The sequence below is a fragment of the Actinia tenebrosa genome, unplaced genomic scaffold (genome assembly GCF_029948245.1).
Source record: "Actinia tenebrosa isolate PJP-AT-01 unplaced genomic scaffold, QUT_ActTen_1.0 PGA_scaffold0__85_contigs__length_37466705, whole genome shotgun sequence".
In the NCBI taxonomy this organism is placed as follows: domain Eukaryota; kingdom Metazoa; phylum Cnidaria; class Anthozoa; order Actiniaria; family Actiniidae; genus Actinia; species Actinia tenebrosa.
The window spans coordinates 15,118,975-15,136,304 of NW_028292569.1; the positions used below are offsets into that span (position 1 = coordinate 15,118,975).

Below are 17,330 nucleotides of genomic sequence, written 5' to 3' on the forward strand. Positions count from 1 at the left end.
CTTCATCTTGACCTGTTGTCTCTACAAAGGAAAATACGGGTTACGTATCATTCTCATTAATTATTGACGAAACTGGTCCCTTGAATAAGATAGCTTCTTCGTAACACAAATGTAATGCTTTGTTAGGCAAAGATTCGCATAAATCAAGGAAATATTGCAAATTTACGATTTTTTTGAAGAATTCTGAAACGTTTTGAGCAAAACTGAGGGAAAAGTTTCGATGGTTGATCAGCCAATCAGAATCGAGCATTGACATTATTGACCTGCGTACTGCGCAAGCGCACGAGAAACGGCAAGAACTCAAACAAAATGGCGAGAAAACGAGAGATTTCGACCTTTTTTTAAAACACAAGGAAAGAAAAATCTTCTCAAAACTATGGCTTACTGGAAAGAGTTCAATACACTCTGCCTGGTTGTGGCATTTTTCTTGTCAGTTCAGCTTTTTACCTCGGAAGCCGAGGTTGAAGATATTTGCACTCAGAGAGGAAGGAACTGTTCATGGTGTCTTAGTGATGGCAACTGTGGATTTTGTGATGGATGTGGAGATCACTGTCATAAACAAGGAGCTATTCACTCTTTAGAGAACTGTACGAACTGTGCTTCGTGTGTTCCTGGAAGTCTTGGTGGAGCAAAGAAAGGTTTTGAGTGTAGAACTGAATGGTGAGTCGATCATTTCATTGCGTTGTCATGTTTATATGGCGGTTTCTTCCTTATCTTGTATTTTGAATAATACGTTCCATAACATTTTTTACGTAAACCATCGTTTTTTGGTTTTCTAAATACCTAAGACTCTTGGTTTGAGGATTTACATTCGTTTCGGTTTCCAAACCCTTTTTCAGTTAATTTTTAACTCAACCGGTTTGAACATGAAAAATAGATTGTGGTAATTTAGCTAAATTTCACATTATTTAACTAAGTTTGTAACTTTTGTTTTATAAAAAGTAATTCTACTGGTTGCTTTAATTAACGTAATCAGGTTTATAAATACAGACTGAAATAATAAATTTCTTTGAAAATATTGTTTATTTTTTAAAATCATTCAATATTTGGCGTGATGTTTATTTTTCATGACGTTTTTTTGCAGTTTTTTTTGTTGCTGCACTCGTAACTGCCATTTTTAACGAATTACGCCAGTGTGAATAGGATTATTAGAGTCCCAGTGACACTTGCATGTCCTTTTGAGGCCTTTTTAAACTATTATTCTTTAAACTTTAAAGTATTAACTTTTCAATTTTTTCAGGTATTACTATGAAAAATGCCCCGAAATTGTCAGTGAGCAAAAAACTGTATATGTCGAAATAGCGTTGTATTTAATGAATCTGCACTCGGTGGATCTAAAGGCTGGCACTTTCCACGCGGATTTCTACCTCTACTTTAAAGGTTTGTGTTTCTTACGAGTCAAGTTTCGTGGTTTTCTAGTGCACTGTTAACAAACTTTTAAAATCATTTGTAAAGTGCATACCATAAATCCATGAAAAACTTTGTCAGACATTGCACAAGTTTGCACAAATTATTAAAGTTCCGAGAAGCCCTCAGTAGACTGTAGACCTACAAAACTTCGCACTAAGTCGTACAATTTTGTTAGTTAACTTTTTCACGGATATATGGTGTGCACTCTATTGCATGTTTCATTCGTACTTGAAGAAACTATTTGAATGTCGATGTGTATTTGATCAGTGTTGCTTACCGTGTCTCACTAGTCCCTCCTGGTCAAACCACCTACACTAAACAGAAATGTAAAGATGGGCAGAAGAACACGTGCTTTGAAGTTGTCAACGCAGCTGGACAAGCCGAGGTAAATATAGGGAGGGGGGCTACATCGGTTAACTGAAAACAAGGGCTGAGGTTACAACACACTACCCCTTTAACAGCTACACTACCATTGTCCTTGACTAGTATATCGGAAGAAAATGAAGAAAATCAGGAAACATAGATTTAACAGTATGACAAAGCATCAACCTAAGCAGACCAACCCCTTCGCTACCCCCCCCCCCTCCCCGCCACACCCACCCAACCAAATTTTTTATTACTTGCTAAAAGCACTATTATTTTGTGTCTATTTCCCAGGTATCTAGTCATGAAGGAAAGTACTTTCGAGTGAAATCTGCTTTCAATTTTGCTGCTGATTTACAAAACTATCCGTACGTATATTATGGGAATTCTCGCAACTTTTTCTGCTTGAAAATATTATCCAAGTTCTTCAATAATCTTTCAATTACGGTGCCTAAATCTTAATGCTTGGCTTCTATGGGAAAAGGCGTATTTTTTTGCTATACAACCATAAAGTGGACTGCACGTTGACTTTCGCGTCCCTTGCATGAGCCCGTATTTCTTTTGGTCTCCGCCGAAAAACCAAGCCTTCGAGATAACCTAGCCTAGCGGCTACTGTTTTCTGATTGGCTAATGAAATGCTGTCGGAAAATGAAACCGGAAGTAAATTTTACTCTTTAAGACATTTGAGACAGTTTTACTCCTTGTTACCTATCAGCTGAAAGAATCTCATTATACCATTTCTCATCTCAATACCATACCGGAAATGACGTCTATTGATATATCTTTATTGTAGCTATGACAACCAGACGCTAAGGATTGTCATTCAAGACATGGAGATGACTGCCAAAGAACTCAGATGGAAATTAATGGAGGTTTGTGTTCATTCAGATTCAACACATTATACTAGGCTTACTAATGATAATGACTTATCGTGGCTACTTGATTCCACAGGGTTCCGGTGTTACTGATTTTAAGTTTCGAAGTGGTGTTTCACCGACGTTAAACTACACTGGCTGGTTATTTGACACCAATTCCTGGTCTCAGCTTGTCTATGAAAGGTGAGTAGTGATCTGATTCTAAAAAAACATCTTAATGAAATGAACACTGATAACTGTTTCCTATTTCTGATCAATCCCAAAACAGTGTTCCTACAAAAAAAACTGTGTCAGCATACATTTATCAATTCATGCTGACAAGAGAAACCAAAATCAAACGAATTAAGATTGGATCGCCACTTTTTAGAGTATAAAGTGCCAAATAAAAAATATATTTGTGTTCTATCCTAGGTATAACCCCTTTCTTGACCAAGGAGTGTCTCGATACGAATTTCTATTTCACATGAGAAGACATAAGCGAGCAGCATTCTTCAAAATCTTCCTTCCTCCGTTATTCATTGTCGTCGTGGTATGTATAAAAATAGCGTTCCCGATGGGAAGACCTATCGAAATAACAACTGAATGAATGTATTTTCAAAATTTCGTAAGTCGTAAAAAACTTTGCCATCTTTTGAAAAACAACCTTTTCACTCACTAAACGAATCATGGATACGGAATAATAATCGGTGTTTTTTTTCCTTTCCAGATTTGTTTTTCGTTCTCCATTCCTCCTAAAGATGCTTCCATGAGGCTGTGGATTGATGGGTAAGGAAACACAAGCTTCCTACGCATGCGCATGATTCTTAAGTTTGCCATAGCTTGTTGTTGTATCTAAGGATGTAGAAACTAGTTGACACGATATGTTTGTCGTTTTTGTAGGTCCCTGTTAGTGTCCGCGGTCATGTTCCATGCAACAACTAACGAACAGACCCCAGACACACCGGTACGTGTTACACTGAAGAATGATAAGATTATTAAATGATTATCTATTGATTTATTATTATTGACATTATCAAAAGACTGTTTCACGAGGCAGGTTAATATTGAATAGACAAGTGAAAAAACGAATACTCCAGGTTAATATTGCATAGTATAAAGAAAAACACAAATACTAAAGGTTAAAATCGAATACTGAAAAGAACGTTGTTTCATTCGATTTTTATTCTGATTTATTCTATTTTCATTCCGGCATTCAGTGAGGGGGTGAAAAAATCTCAATACAGTGTTTGTCTTCATTTCTCTGTGTCTTCATAGGATCTTACACTCGCTGACCGGTTCATGGTCGGTGTATACAGTTTCATCTTCGTCTCCTTCATTGTTACCATAGTGATGTTAAGGTTTCAACGAGAGAGCTATCATTACCATGCTGATGCCTTCTACAGTGTTACTGAATGGCTGGTAAGACGTTCCACAGATAGTACAACCGAGTAACTATAACCGAATAGTTAATCAAGGGTGGTGTAGCGGTAGTACGCTAGCCTCTCACCTCTGGGGGTTCAATTACTGGGCTAAGCATCAAGTGTGAATATAGCTTGTTAGAGCTCTTGCTGTTTCAAGTGTTTTTCTCTGGGTTCTCCGATTTTCCTCCCACAGCAAAGCCTAGATCAGCCCAGAGGTTGTTTCAGGTTTGATCTGTGAGTGAGCCATGCCCTGAATTGATTTAGCAGGATTGTTTCAGGGTTAGATCAGTGAGTTGGCAGTGCTTTGACTTAGATCAGCTCAGGGTTTGTTTCAGGGTTGGATCTGTGACTGAGTTAGCCATGCCCTGACTTGGATCAGCCCAGAGGTTGCTCCAGGGTTCGATCTATGAGTTAACCGTGCCCTGACTTAGATCAGCCCAGAGGTTGTTTCAGGGTTCAATCTATGAGTTAGCCGTGCCCTGACCTATATCAGCCCAGAGGTTGTTTCGCAGAGAATACAAGTCACAGCCATTCATACCATGTGTGTAGTTTACTAATAAAAACCAGATTCTCAGACTACTCTATTCAACATCTTCACTGTCGATTCCCATTTTCTTCCATCAGGTTTGGTTCGCAGCGCCGAGCTTCTTCTTTCTACTCTACTACGTCAACTTATCGCTTTATCACGTGTTCGCGTGTGAAATAGGCGTGTGTATAGTCGGTCTGCTTCTAATGAAGGGCGCTTCGCTATTGAAGTGAGTCATGCATTTGAAATTAGATTAAAAACCAACCACGCCCTATTTCTATTGTTTGATGTCGGGTTTGAATTTCGTTGGAAAACCTGTCCCGGGTTTTGAATTCAGCATTGTTACTAACAGGGGAGAGCGGGACAGGTTTTCCATTGAAATTCAAACCCTCCATCAAACATTAAAAATAGGGCTTGGTTGTTTTTTAAACCAGTTAAAACGTACGTACGCGGATTTGCATTGAAATTCAAGGCCGAGGGCCGCAGGCCTAGCGTTTTAACCTTGATATAAAAATGCTATCAAGAATCGAACAGTAGGTTTTTGAGGTGGTGTTACACGAGACGATTAGCAACGACGTCGTTCTCGTGTGACATGACGCACGGTTACGATTTTTAACGATATTTTGTTGCGCCAACATGTTGCAGATTTTTGGACTGAACGACCTTCAAAACTCACAACATTGTTGCAATCGATTTGTGTCGCCATGTTGTATGAAGCGAATTTTAAACGCGATAATGTTTGGGGAAAAAATCATCTCATTTAACATCACCTTAAACAATATTTTCACGGATTTGTTTTCAGAAAAAGATTATTACGACTACTGAAATTCAAAAATGGCGATGTTCCACCCTCACCCATGGCTTTTACCTGGAAAAACAGTTTGATCACTCGAGAAAGGAAACATGATCACCATGACTACGTTCCCTTGTTACAAAATGAGGTAAAACTTAGTATTACTCCAAAGGTTTGATAAAGTTAGGGCGGTCATTCCTTTTCGTTTTCAGCTGGTGCTGGAAAATTGGTGCCTATTGCCAGCGACGATGCAGATGAAATTCGCGCACAATGTCGCAGGAGTGAGATCTCGATTCTAATACTACAACAATGTGCACAACAAATGCAGAGGATGACAAACGTCACAATTTTGTTGTTATGTGCTGCCTTGTGCCAAGAAGTTCCAGTCAGAGTCTGGGCCTAGTTGAACCTTAACTCTCATAAAATTTTTGATTTCCTGGTCAACAAGCATTCGATTTTTTCTTTTTGATTTTCCAGGAATCCAAGGAAGAAGAGCAAGAGGGCATGTTGTTATCATCTCCAACTCGGCGATCACACTGCGCACCTTGTTTCCCTGGAAACCGAGTAAATGATGACAACACACCGTGTCCAAAACAGCAAGTCACGCCAAACAAAAAAGCATGAATCAAAAGTCAAATCCAAAGAACAGCATGCTATCTTATTCAATATGCGGCTGAAGTAATATACCAGGAATATCCCAGTCGAATATCAGGAATTACCTTGGTTAAAGGTTACTTTGATTATTCGATTATTTTACACTCTTACTATCATCATGGACCCTTTTACTTTGTGACCAATATTTTGAATTCCTATTTTGGGATTTCCCTCAGAAATGTTTAGAACTTATTTCAAGTCTTCTGCAAACAAAAAAAATAGTTTTACAGTAAGCCACCTAAACAAATTTTCATGTTTTCCCTTTAAAAGCATTTATCTTACTTTATTAATGTTTATTAGTTTATTATTAGTGAACAAAAATTAGAATTCGTCACCATCCAGTTATTCAGCCTCAAAATCATGAAGTTCGTTTGGATGTTATTGAAATTCTGAGGGGTGGTGGGTAAGAGAAAGAGCAAAATTACAGAGTTTGTCTGGAAGAAAATTGGAATTTCCAGGGGTAGGGGGGTGGGGGTCTGAAAAAGATTCTTCCTTTGGTGTATGGATAATTTCTGGAACTACGCATTATTATAATGTGGTATTTCTTACAATAAAAAGACGCCAAAACCAGTTATTATATATTTTTTTAATCAACACACATCAGAAAGGTGTTGCTTGCTTGTCTAAACACGAGCTATGGTGAAAGTTGATGACTGAGTTTTGTGTTGCTTTGTCTTCTATTACTCTAACACATGACTACTGATTGGTAATTGGTTTCTCTTTGATTGAAGGAGAACTACGTTCCTTAGCTCGAGGTGTACATAAGGACACTTCGATTTAGTATATATTTACATCTTGTATCACTGACTAACACAGAGTCTTCTCAACTCTTTTTCTTGGGATTTCTTTTGTTTATGTATTTCTGTAGTACCTCCACACACCGCGGCCGATGATCTAATGCCTAGAAAAAGTAATGCGTTTTAATTGAGGCACAATGACTATTCTATGAAGAATGCTTACAATATTGCTTACTTATTTTTTCAGAAACTACAACTGTTTTTATTTATATTTGGGTTCGAGGCTTCCATTGAGGTGGGGTATGTTCAAATGACCCCCCTCACCTCACCTCACCCACAATCACACATAAACCTCACCCCACCAACAATCAAACACACTACTATTATTATTAGCTGTAGTTGTTCTACTAGTTTACAGATATGATAAGGCCTCACCTTGACCATTACTTTTCTTATGTCAGCAAGCTGTTCGGTAACTAGCTGGGATCGCTGAATGTTACCCTGTAAAATACAATATAGTTCACATAAATCAAATTTGTTGATAGAATAAGGATAATACTATTGCACAAGACTGAGCTGAATCCTTGACTACAGCAACAATCATTACAATCTATCCATTTATTTGATGTTCATTCTTTCTCCAACCTATTCAATCCTACCCAGTCATTTATTTATTCTTATTCCCATCCATCCTTCCACCCATCCTTCCTTCCCACTTCTCGTTATCCACTTATTATCCCCAAGACAAATAACTGTAATTCTAGCTTACATACCTGAACAAGTTCATCCAGCATTACAAGTTCATCATGGTACTTTGATTTCTGTCCTGGTCTCGGCTTGGGCAGGTTTTCGCGGAATTCAAAGAGCTTTGAAAGGACTTCTTGTTCTATTGAGTTTAGATCATCCATCTGTGCGGCCACATGGTGTATCCGCCAGCCACTAACACGATGAAGGATGTTCTTCTGGTTGGCTATGTCTTGTAAGGTGGGCTTTCGTTCTTCTACAGAGAAACAATGAACAAAAGCGTTACCACTGTTTTCATTGCTATGCACTGCTCAAGACAACAGTTGTGACAGGAAAATACAATACACTGCCGTCAATCAAAGTATGTAAATGTGCCAAACGATTTATTTGATTGACAGAAGAGAGTTTAAAAACATTTGTTTTGATGATTACCTTTGATTTTGATGTCAGAATACCTAAGGAAGTGATTGTGAGCTGCTTTAGTGTTGACTTTGTAGCCACCATATATTGAGATCTTGGGACGCTTAAGGAGAATGAACTTTAAGTCATCGTCTGAAAACAAAACAAGCCCCGAATAAAATTATCAAGTCTCAGCCAGACTAACACTCAGGGTCTTAAAATAACTAGGGTTGAGGTGCTGCCTTTGTAATTACATCTGGTTACAGAGGCTCAGGTCACCATGTCCCCTAATTTACTAGAAATGTTAAAAGAGGACCAGAAATTCATAAGTTGAATAAACCAAATTTATTTATTTATTTGATTTAATGGCGAGTTTTGATTTTATGTCTTGTTGCGAGGAGGTGGCCTACAATCACCCGGCTAAAGGGACACCCTAGCTGGACTTCCTAACCCCAATGGGGAGTTGTGTATTTATTAGTAAAGCACCAGACCATTTTTGTTTGTGACATACCCATGACTGTATCTTCTGGTTGCGGTTTTGGTTTTTTCTCTTCTTCATCAGATGACCCTTCTTCTAATGGAACGCTACTGCCATATTTGTCCTCTGTCACCACACTGTTTAGGAGAAATGAATCAAAGGTATTTACTTTTATAAATAATGTCGATAAAGATGACTAGAAAAAGATAATAGCAAGTATTTCAATGACGATGATTGTAATTGATGATGGTATGGTTTGGTGTGATGACATTAACAATGGACATGATAATGATAATGGTTATGATAATGTTGATGATGATTATTTCTAACGTGCGGCCCTCAAATGATTATGATGATGATAATAATAATAAAGACTAAAAACACTATTGTACTACGTGAGTATTACAGTATATGGCTCACTTACACATTCTGTTTTCTCGGCTTTTTCCTTGGTGAAGCCCCATCAGGTAAAGCTACGGACACAGCTGCAGGTTTCTCAGCAGTACTGCTACTGGTTGTCGCAACAGCCATACTGGATGTTACGGTGGTACCTGTTGTTGTTACGTCAGCTATTTCATTCTGCTCTTTCTTTATCTGCACTGGAGGCTCAGGAACATTTTGTACAGTCACGGGCGGCTCTACTTTTGATGTTGTGGGGATGGGCATCACTACGGGTGGTTGTTGTTGTTGTTGTGGTGGTTCGCTTGGTTGAGACCCAGAATCACTGAAATTAAAGAAGAAAAAATGGAGAAATACAAATAAATACCAGGATTTCACTAACATCACCACTGTAGCTGAATTATATTAGATTATGTACCACATACCTTGGTGGTTTGGGAGAGCTCTGTCCTGACTGAGGTGCTGAGAGGGTACTGTCTGATCTTGGGCTGACATTTGGGTCACTTGGTGTGGCTGAGGTGCCATCATTATATGGAACAACTGCTGGTTTCCTGATACTATTAAACGCGGCATTCATAATATTAAATTGACCACCTTACTTTAGATTCTATAGCTAATTGCAAACTGGGACACATTTATTTAAAATCTTAAACTGAGGTCAAAAGCACCACTAAAGGACAGAGCAGAAAAGCGACAAGGCTGCTACTTTCGCAATTTTTTTCTTTAACTCTCCTTCATGCTAGAAAACGTTTAGTGTTTCATTCGTGTCTCTTGTGCTTTAAACTTTTCACTAAATTCTGCTAACCTCGAGCAATTCTACTTCAAGGTATTAGCGAAAATATTAGTTTTTGTGCTGATCAAAATATCATCTCTCCCAACATTCAGGGCATTATATCTCAAACACGCATTCCTTAAATTTCCCCAAATTTTGGCATTTTGTTAATCAGCCCCAAAAGAGCCTGTTTATGAAATATAAAGCTTATTAACGCATAAACGTCGAAAGTAGAACCCCTTTTTCTGTCATGTCCAACTAAAGGAGAAGTCTGTCCTGCTCACACTTGGGAGAGCAAACAGAGGCTTGTCTGCTGGTACGGTATTTATGAAGGGGATGTTTGTTTTGTTCACTGCAGGTAACCCCACCCCCCACTTACCCTTCAGATGGCCTCTTTCGCAGGATACTAGGACGTGGAGAAGTAGCATTAGGGTTACTTGAAGAGATTGGCATCTGTAAGTTAGACGGTTGTTGCATTGGAACAGGCATGCCGTAAATACTTTGGCCTCCAGTGCTGTCCATCATTGCTACAGAAGCTAAAGCATCATTTCAGAGTTAGTTGATACCACAGGTAAACCAAATAATAGAAATTAAATAGTACTTACTTCTGAGAGCATTATTAGCTACGGCCATGTACCCCTGGGGATCAAGGATGTGCATTCCTGATGACACAGGGGTAGTTGCTGTGTGCAATGGTCTGATGATGGGTGGGGGAAATCCAGAATGAGAAAATGGGAATCCTATAACAATAAAAGATATTTATCATCCTGATTAAATGCCTGTGCTACCAAAGAGCAAACTGAAGAAGAGAACAAATAATATAATTTGCATCTGCGCAGTGTAGTGTTTTTCATCTGGGTCCTGTGTTATTTCATGGTAAATGACACAAAAAGTCAGCAGTAATAAAGAAAAGGTGCTGGGCTACTGCAATTACCTGTTGTTTCAGGGAAAACATATCTGGGGTACATCCCCATCTGGTTTGTTAACATTGTGTTGGTGATTGTCACACTTGGATGAGGCCTGTCAAAAACATTTTAAAATGGAATTTATAATTTATTAATATCGAGGACCATAGACCAGAGTTCTGACTGGGGGTAGATGGGAATAACATTACTCTCTGAGGGGGGAGGGGGGATGGCACAATATAATACAATAATTTCATTTAACAAGCAAAATTAATAAATGATTTGCTACGGTTATCAGCGAACTTCCGAATTGAGACAAAAAACATATCTAGTTCTGCCTCCAAATGTTTACGATTCCACACACAATCACCAAACCTTTAGTCTTCATTCCATTCTCCATGTGGTATCCTTTCGATAATTGATGGGAAAGAAAATCATCAACGGATGCCGACACGTGAAGGAAGGAATGCAAGACTAAAAGTTTGATGTTTGTGTGCAGAATCGTAGATGTTTGGATGTGTGACCATGGCATGTTTTTTGTCTGTCTGGCAGTTTGCTGATATCCCGTAGTATCTAACATGGCTTTCAAGGGCTATGACATCTATGTGGATCATTCTTAAATTCTTTTTCTTTTAAGGTTAATTCATTGCATTTATGATATTTTTTACTGCAAGGATATTACATTAAAGTTTAAGTAATATTCAGCTAATACCTTTCCATTCTTGCATCCATAACAGCTGCGAAATAATAAAACTTTATGATTAGGTATTATGACGACAAGAAATAAGATTGCAGTAATAAAAAAACTACATGTTGAGGCTATTTCACTAGAAGCATAGGAGATGAAAGATAGTTCATCTAAAGATCAAAGCAGATTTTAGTTCTGCATTAAATGTTCTTACAAGAATACTACCACTCAGCCAACAGAGCAATTTTAGCAAATTTTGATATTTTAGTTTGCATTATTAATTTTGTCTATAACAGACATGCCATTTTTTAACTTCAATTCCTGTAAAACTTTTTAAAATATATCAATGCAGTCTTACAAGCTATGACACTCACTAGATGGTTGCATAGCAGCACTTGCAGCAATGACATGTGCTGAAGATGGCACTGTACTCACAACACTGTGCTGTGGAACAGTTACAGGGGATGCTGGGCCACTCTGCTTACCGCTTAGCCTGGAAATATCTGGAGACTTCAATAAGAGGATTAGATAATAATTAGATAAAGGTCAAATTTTATGAATTCTACATAAATTACCTCTGCACTGATGAAAGTCTGTGCATGATTAGCTCACAGAAAAAAATAGAATTAAGGTTGTTCGGTTTTGCAAAGAAAGAAAATCTCAAAAACATTTGAATCATCATCATCATTTAGGCACATTTCCTGCTTCTGTCTGGGTATGGTGATGCTGAGTCCATGAATCGAACCAGAGAACCCAGAGGTGAGAGGCAAGTGCAATACTGCTATGTGTATTTTATTTTAAAGCAACTTTTATTTTACTTTAGGTTTTACTTACAGCTATTGCTTCAGGCTGTGGTATTCCAGGTCGACCAGGAATCATACTCATATGTGAAGCGTACATCTTATCCATAGTGGGTGCCATTGTAACAGACACTGACTGGATAGGTTTAGGTAAATGCTGACTAATAGCCATACTAACTACTGTTCCATTACCACCTGGTTGCATACTGCTAGATACTGCCGGTGGTGGGTAGCTAGATGCTGTAAGAGAGCTGTGGTCTTGAACAAAGTGGGGCAGCATAATGGGTTGTCCTGGTTTATGAGAGGGTACTGAAGGTGTATGAAGGGTGGTCTTTACACTTGTTATGACCGCACTGGAATTTTGTACTGTTGATGATGGACAGTGAGGGGAGGAAGTCCGTCTTGGGTGGTCTGGCATCATTGGAGACCTCACCTCAACTGGTTTATGCTCTGTGCTCTGTTGTTGGAAAGAAGGAACAGAACTGGTGGATGGAATAGGCATTGCTGGTGATGATGGCCGAGACAATGTAGTTGGTGTACTAACTGCTGGGTGTGTTTTGGACTGAAGTGTTAAAGTCTGTCCTTGAAGATGTGATGTCATTCCTGATAACTTTGCTGCAGTTGGTAATGAGGCTCCTCGGAGACTTGGACTTATGCCTTTTGGGTGAGCACTAGCACTAATAGCTGCACTAGAAGCCCCAAATGGTACATGCGAATATTGCTGAGGTGCCTGCAGTTGCATTGGTCTTCCAATCATATGGGGGTTCATCATTTGGGGGTAACCAAATGCAGGCATATGCATGTATCCTGTATTTAACGGCGGTCCAATGGGCATTACATTTGATGCTGCTGCTGGAGCTATTGGTCGATTAGGCTGAGGCTTACTTGTCTGATGAGAAATATTTCACTACATAAATATTCTATCCTTATATTACTAATGACATTCATTCTTTTATTAATTATATTATTTTTGCAAAAACATCTTTGAACACAACACACATTTGATCATAACCAAGTGTTCATGATTGACGAACGATAGAGCGTTGCATGACACTCGTTTATTCACAGCGCAATTTCCTTGATATTTCACATCACTACCTCAAACTAAAGCAAATAATCCAAAATATGGAAGACAAAAACCAAATTCTTGTCGATAATATTAAAGAATGAAGTCAAAGTTCTCGTAACCAGGTAATTACTTGCGAACATGTTTTTAACAGCTAACAAAATGTACGAATCGTGACCTTAGTGGACCCTATCTTATTTATCACTACAAACCTTCATATTTGGCACGTCCATGCTCTGTCGCTGCTGTTGCTGCTGCGGCTGCGACGGTCCCTCGTTTGTTTGGGCTAAACGAAAAGAAAAACAAGCTATTCAACAATAAAGATCATGATCGTCACAAGAATAGAAGCTTGTTGACTGATGTTCTGATTTGCTCGAAAGCCGGTCCCTCGGGAACAAGCTATCTAGCATAATAATAATAATAATAATAATAATAATAATAATATTTATTTATAAAGCGCAAATACAAATCTGTTCTAAGCGCTAGTAAACAAACGACAAAGACAACGACAAAATAAAATTATTTACAAAGAATATGCTAATTTGAAGAGATAAGTTTTAAGTTCAGTTTTGAATGAGGCAAGACTTGATGCATTTCGGAGAGATATTGGAAGTGAGTTCCAGAGTTCAGGAGCAGCCACAGAGAAGGAGCGATGACCATAAGATTTAAGATTATAAGAATGTGCTGATAGAAGAACTTGTGATGCAGAACGAAGATTACGGTTCGGTTTATACACTGAAATGAGTTCCCGGATATAGATAGGAGATTGGCCATGAAGAGCTTTAAAAGTAAGTAATAGGATTTTATATTTGATTCTAGATTCAATTGGTAGCCAATGCAGATTAACGAGGATAGGTGTAATGTGGTCATGTTTATGGGAAAGAGTGATTATTCTGGCAGCAGCATTCTGTACAGATTGTAGTTTATCTAAGAGTTTGTTTGGTAAGCCAAAGAGCAGAGAGTTACATAATCAACACTTGAAACGATAAAAACACATAAATAGAGAGACGGAGTTGAAATCAAACGAGAATCTATGAGAAAAACCAGTAGTACTTCGGTAAAACGACGGCGTGGAATACATGTTTGCTTGCTTGTTCGATGGGCGGAAATATCGAAGAGTGCATCCAATCAAATAACGCGTAGGATGTGATGTTTTCGGGGTTTTCTATACTCAGTGATTGTGGTACGTGAAATTCAAATGACTTGGCTAACAGACCAGCGATTCTTGATATCATCTACAGTATGCTATGCATAAGATCACTCTGTATTTACTGTAGAAGTGCAATCGGGTATAATCAGACCGAGGTGTCGTAGATAGTAGTTGTTGAATGATCAGTAAATGGAAAGTTGATCGCGTAAACCTGATATCCTTAACTCAAGACAGGTACACGACAAAGTTCCTCTTCTGCCAAACACCACTCACAGTACATTCTTTACAAGTGAAACTAAATACGATTCGTCTGCTTTTTGTCAGAAAAATTTTACAAACACATCAGCTTATTATGAACTAGCAAATTGACTCGACTCTTGAATTATCGCCAAAACATCAATCAAAAGAGGAAAAAATACATTAAGTTCGGGCTATTTTTTATCGAAGACGTCATAAGTTACCCTTAAGTAAAAACTTATCTTACCTGTAGATTGGTTTGGAAGGACTTTAGTCTTTTCTAACCCTGTTTTATCGTTGTCCGTTGATGTGTTTTTCACTACGGAAGACGGAGTGTTAACCGTTTCTCTATCACTTCTGTCGTCTCCCTGGAAGCTCATGGTTTAGATCTTAACCATAAGTACAACTGAAAGTGTAGAAACCCGATCAGAATTTGTTATTATGAGGATTTCCTTGTGGGAGGAGGAAATTTGGTTTTAATGTGTGTTTTTTTTCTGAAGACCAACAAAAATCTCGACTCAAACACCATGAGTTTTCCCGCAACGTTTCTTACCTAATGCGCATACTCTGTGGCATTAGTGAACCGCGGGCTCGCTGTAAACAGGAAGTTGAAATTTAAAATTTTCTTCGACTTTTTTCGAAATATACAAAAAATGAAGTTTTATTTTCATAAGTATATACTATTTAAGCACCAAATATTGTCGTTATGATTGTCAGTGCGAGTTCCAAGCATACGACATTATACGTTTTCTTCGAATTAATTAGTATGTAAATTATGCGCTTGACACAGGGAACCCAAATACAGCGTCAAGGAAAACAAAATGGCGGGTGTTCGTAAGCATGTGGTGTTGATGTGTTTTGACACGAAAAAATGCCTTTAAAATGTTTGATTCTAGGATTTCCATCAGTAATTGTATACTATAACAACATTTTTCTCATACTAATTGGGGATTGTAGTTTCTTTTTGCAAATTTATGTGAAAAATGCCAGTTTCATTGAAAGATGAATGCACTCATCAAAAGAAGAAGAAGAAGAACAAGCATAAAAGTAAAAAGAATAAACGAAGATCTGTAGAAGAAGATATTGAACAGCCTGCTGCAGAATTGGAAGGTTATAAACAGAAGAAAGAAAAAAGAAAAAGGAAAGCAGAGAAAGAGGAGATTCAAGATAATGCACCCAAGATGAAGAAGAAGAAAACGAAACTAAGTTTAATCCAAGAAGGAGATGAAGATTTTTGCATGGAAAAAGAAAGGAAGTTTAAAAAGAAGCGAAAAGGAAGTTTGGAGTTGGAGAAAACAATTGAACGAGAAGATAATTACGAAAGAAAGAAAAAGAAGAAAAACAAGTCAGTGAAAAAAGACAAGAAAAGTTCCTACTGCAATGAGAAATCTCTGGAAAAGAAATCAAAAAAGAAAAAGAAAGGAGAGAAACTACCAAGTAAAGAATCAACTGAAACTCAAAAATCACTTGAAGTTGCTTTTGACAAAGAAAGTAAAGAGAAATCTGAAAAAAGAAAAGACAAGAATAAAGCACGACCTGAAGAAGATTCATTATATGATGAAGATGTAAATCCTCTACACTTTGATTGGTTGTCGAATGAAGAGTTAAAACAAAAGTTTAAGATCAGACAAGGAAGGTGGACAAAAAAGGAAGAAGAGATACTAAAGAAAAATATGGAACAGTATCTTCTTGAAAACGATCTTGATGACCCCTCAAAGTTAATATTTGCTCATCTACACGTTGAATCAGATGAAGGAAGAGAATGGAAGGAGTTTGCAAAAACCACAAATTTTTATAGAAAACTTGGAAAAGGTCTCAACCGAGGTATATTTTACATTTACAGAAAAGTTTTACGTTCATTTGATCAGGCTAACTACTTAGGGAAATTTTCTGAATCTGAGGATAGAGAACTAGAAAAACTTATCACTATTCATGGGAAGAAATGGGAAAAAATTGGAAGAATGATGGGAAGAAGTGGTCTTGCTGTGCTCCACAGGTACAACTGGAACAGTGGTAGCCGTGGTAAGTGGAAAGACAATGAAGTTGATCTGTTAAGAGAAGCAGTCAGAAAGATAACTAACACAAAGGAAGATGAAGAAGTATTTACCAACATAAACTGGAATGCTGTTGCTTCTATTGTCAAGACAAGGAATGCTGACCAGTGTAGAAAGAAGTGGCTATTACAAGTTTGTTGGAAGGACTGCACATTAGAACCATGGAAAAGATGGGGTGCTGAGGAAGATTTGAAGCTAATAAAACAAGTGTATGAATGTTCTGCTACAGAAGAATATGACATTGACTGGTGTGAACTGCAGAAAGACTTTAAAATGGCTCGTTCTCCAGAATGGTTGCACCTGAAATTCAAAGTCATCTTGAAAAAGTACTGTAACTCTGTTGATCTTGAGAACACAGATTTTGAAGATGTTATTGATTACCTGTACAATGTGAAGAGGAAAGAGCTGGAAGACAGATACTGCGACCACCAGGATTCAAGCCTAGAATAATCTTCTAAGGCTTTTCCTTTGGCTTAGACACCATCCAAGTATCCTCTTGGGATATAACATTATGACATACAGTATTATGCCTAGCACAAAGTACCACTCCACTGGAGAAAAATAGAGCTGACAGTGCTACAAAAAAAACTTTTTGGAGCTTCCAAAATAAATATCATGCTTTAAGGTTTAATGTCCTTTTGGTTAACTTCCTATGGAGTGAATTATACAACCAAAACTTGTACTAACCATTTCAATAAATGATTCTATTTTCATTTGTTTAATATTTGTTTATTGCATCATAATTTTTTTATTGTCTATTATATAATAGGACTATCGTAATTGGGGAAAAACTGTAGTAGATTCCTAGCCTCTCTTATTGATCTCTTATTATTCAGTGATACGTTTTGTATTCTCTTTTCTTTAACCCGCTAGCTATTGA

General features: G+C 37.8%; 3 protein-coding genes across 4 annotated transcripts; 2 read left to right on the forward strand and 1 right to left on the reverse strand.

The window, feature by feature from the left end:
* The first annotated feature begins 204 nt into the window (after positions 1-204).
* LOC116295314 (uncharacterized) lies at positions 205-6,591 on the forward strand. The gene is made up of 13 exons (XM_031703097.2): positions 205-660; positions 1,241-1,380; positions 1,701-1,795; positions 2,068-2,141; positions 2,567-2,645; positions 2,725-2,831; positions 3,060-3,177; positions 3,355-3,413; positions 3,528-3,591; positions 3,903-4,046; positions 4,673-4,803; positions 5,377-5,515; positions 5,845-6,591. The coding sequence occupies exons 1-13, from the start codon at positions 377-379 to the stop codon at positions 5,989-5,991; spliced, it is 1,581 nt and encodes a 526-aa protein (XP_031558957.1). The 5' UTR covers positions 205-376; the 3' UTR covers positions 5,992-6,591.
* Positions 6,591-14,929, reverse strand: LOC116295312 (uncharacterized). 2 transcript variants are annotated; one of them, XM_031703095.2, is made up of 15 exons: positions 14,644-14,929; positions 13,222-13,295; positions 11,978-12,832; positions 11,518-11,653; positions 11,168-11,192; positions 10,485-10,570; positions 10,156-10,290; positions 9,930-10,086; positions 9,204-9,335; positions 8,804-9,103; positions 8,413-8,516; positions 7,935-8,054; positions 7,532-7,758; positions 7,194-7,259; positions 6,591-6,922 (listed from the first exon to the last, which is right to left on the reverse strand). In XM_031703095.2, exons 1-15 carry the CDS (start codon positions 14,774-14,776, stop codon positions 6,845-6,847), a joined length of 2,628 nt encoding a protein of 875 aa, XP_031558955.1. In that variant the 5' UTR covers positions 14,777-14,929; the 3' UTR covers positions 6,591-6,844. The 2 variants fall into 2 exon arrangements, with proteins under 2 accessions (XP_031558955.1, XP_031558956.1); XM_031703096.2 differs by lacking the exon at positions 14,644-14,929 and adding an exon at positions 14,063-14,335.
* A 217-nt stretch (positions 14,930-15,146) lies between these two features.
* Positions 15,147-17,163, forward strand: LOC116295332 (cyclin-D-binding Myb-like transcription factor 1). Its single transcript, XM_031703116.2, has one exon. The coding sequence runs from the start codon at positions 15,380-15,382 to the stop codon at positions 16,898-16,900; it is 1,521 nt and encodes a 506-aa protein (XP_031558976.2). The 5' UTR covers positions 15,147-15,379; the 3' UTR covers positions 16,901-17,163.
* Positions 17,164-17,330: the final 167 nt, after the last annotated feature.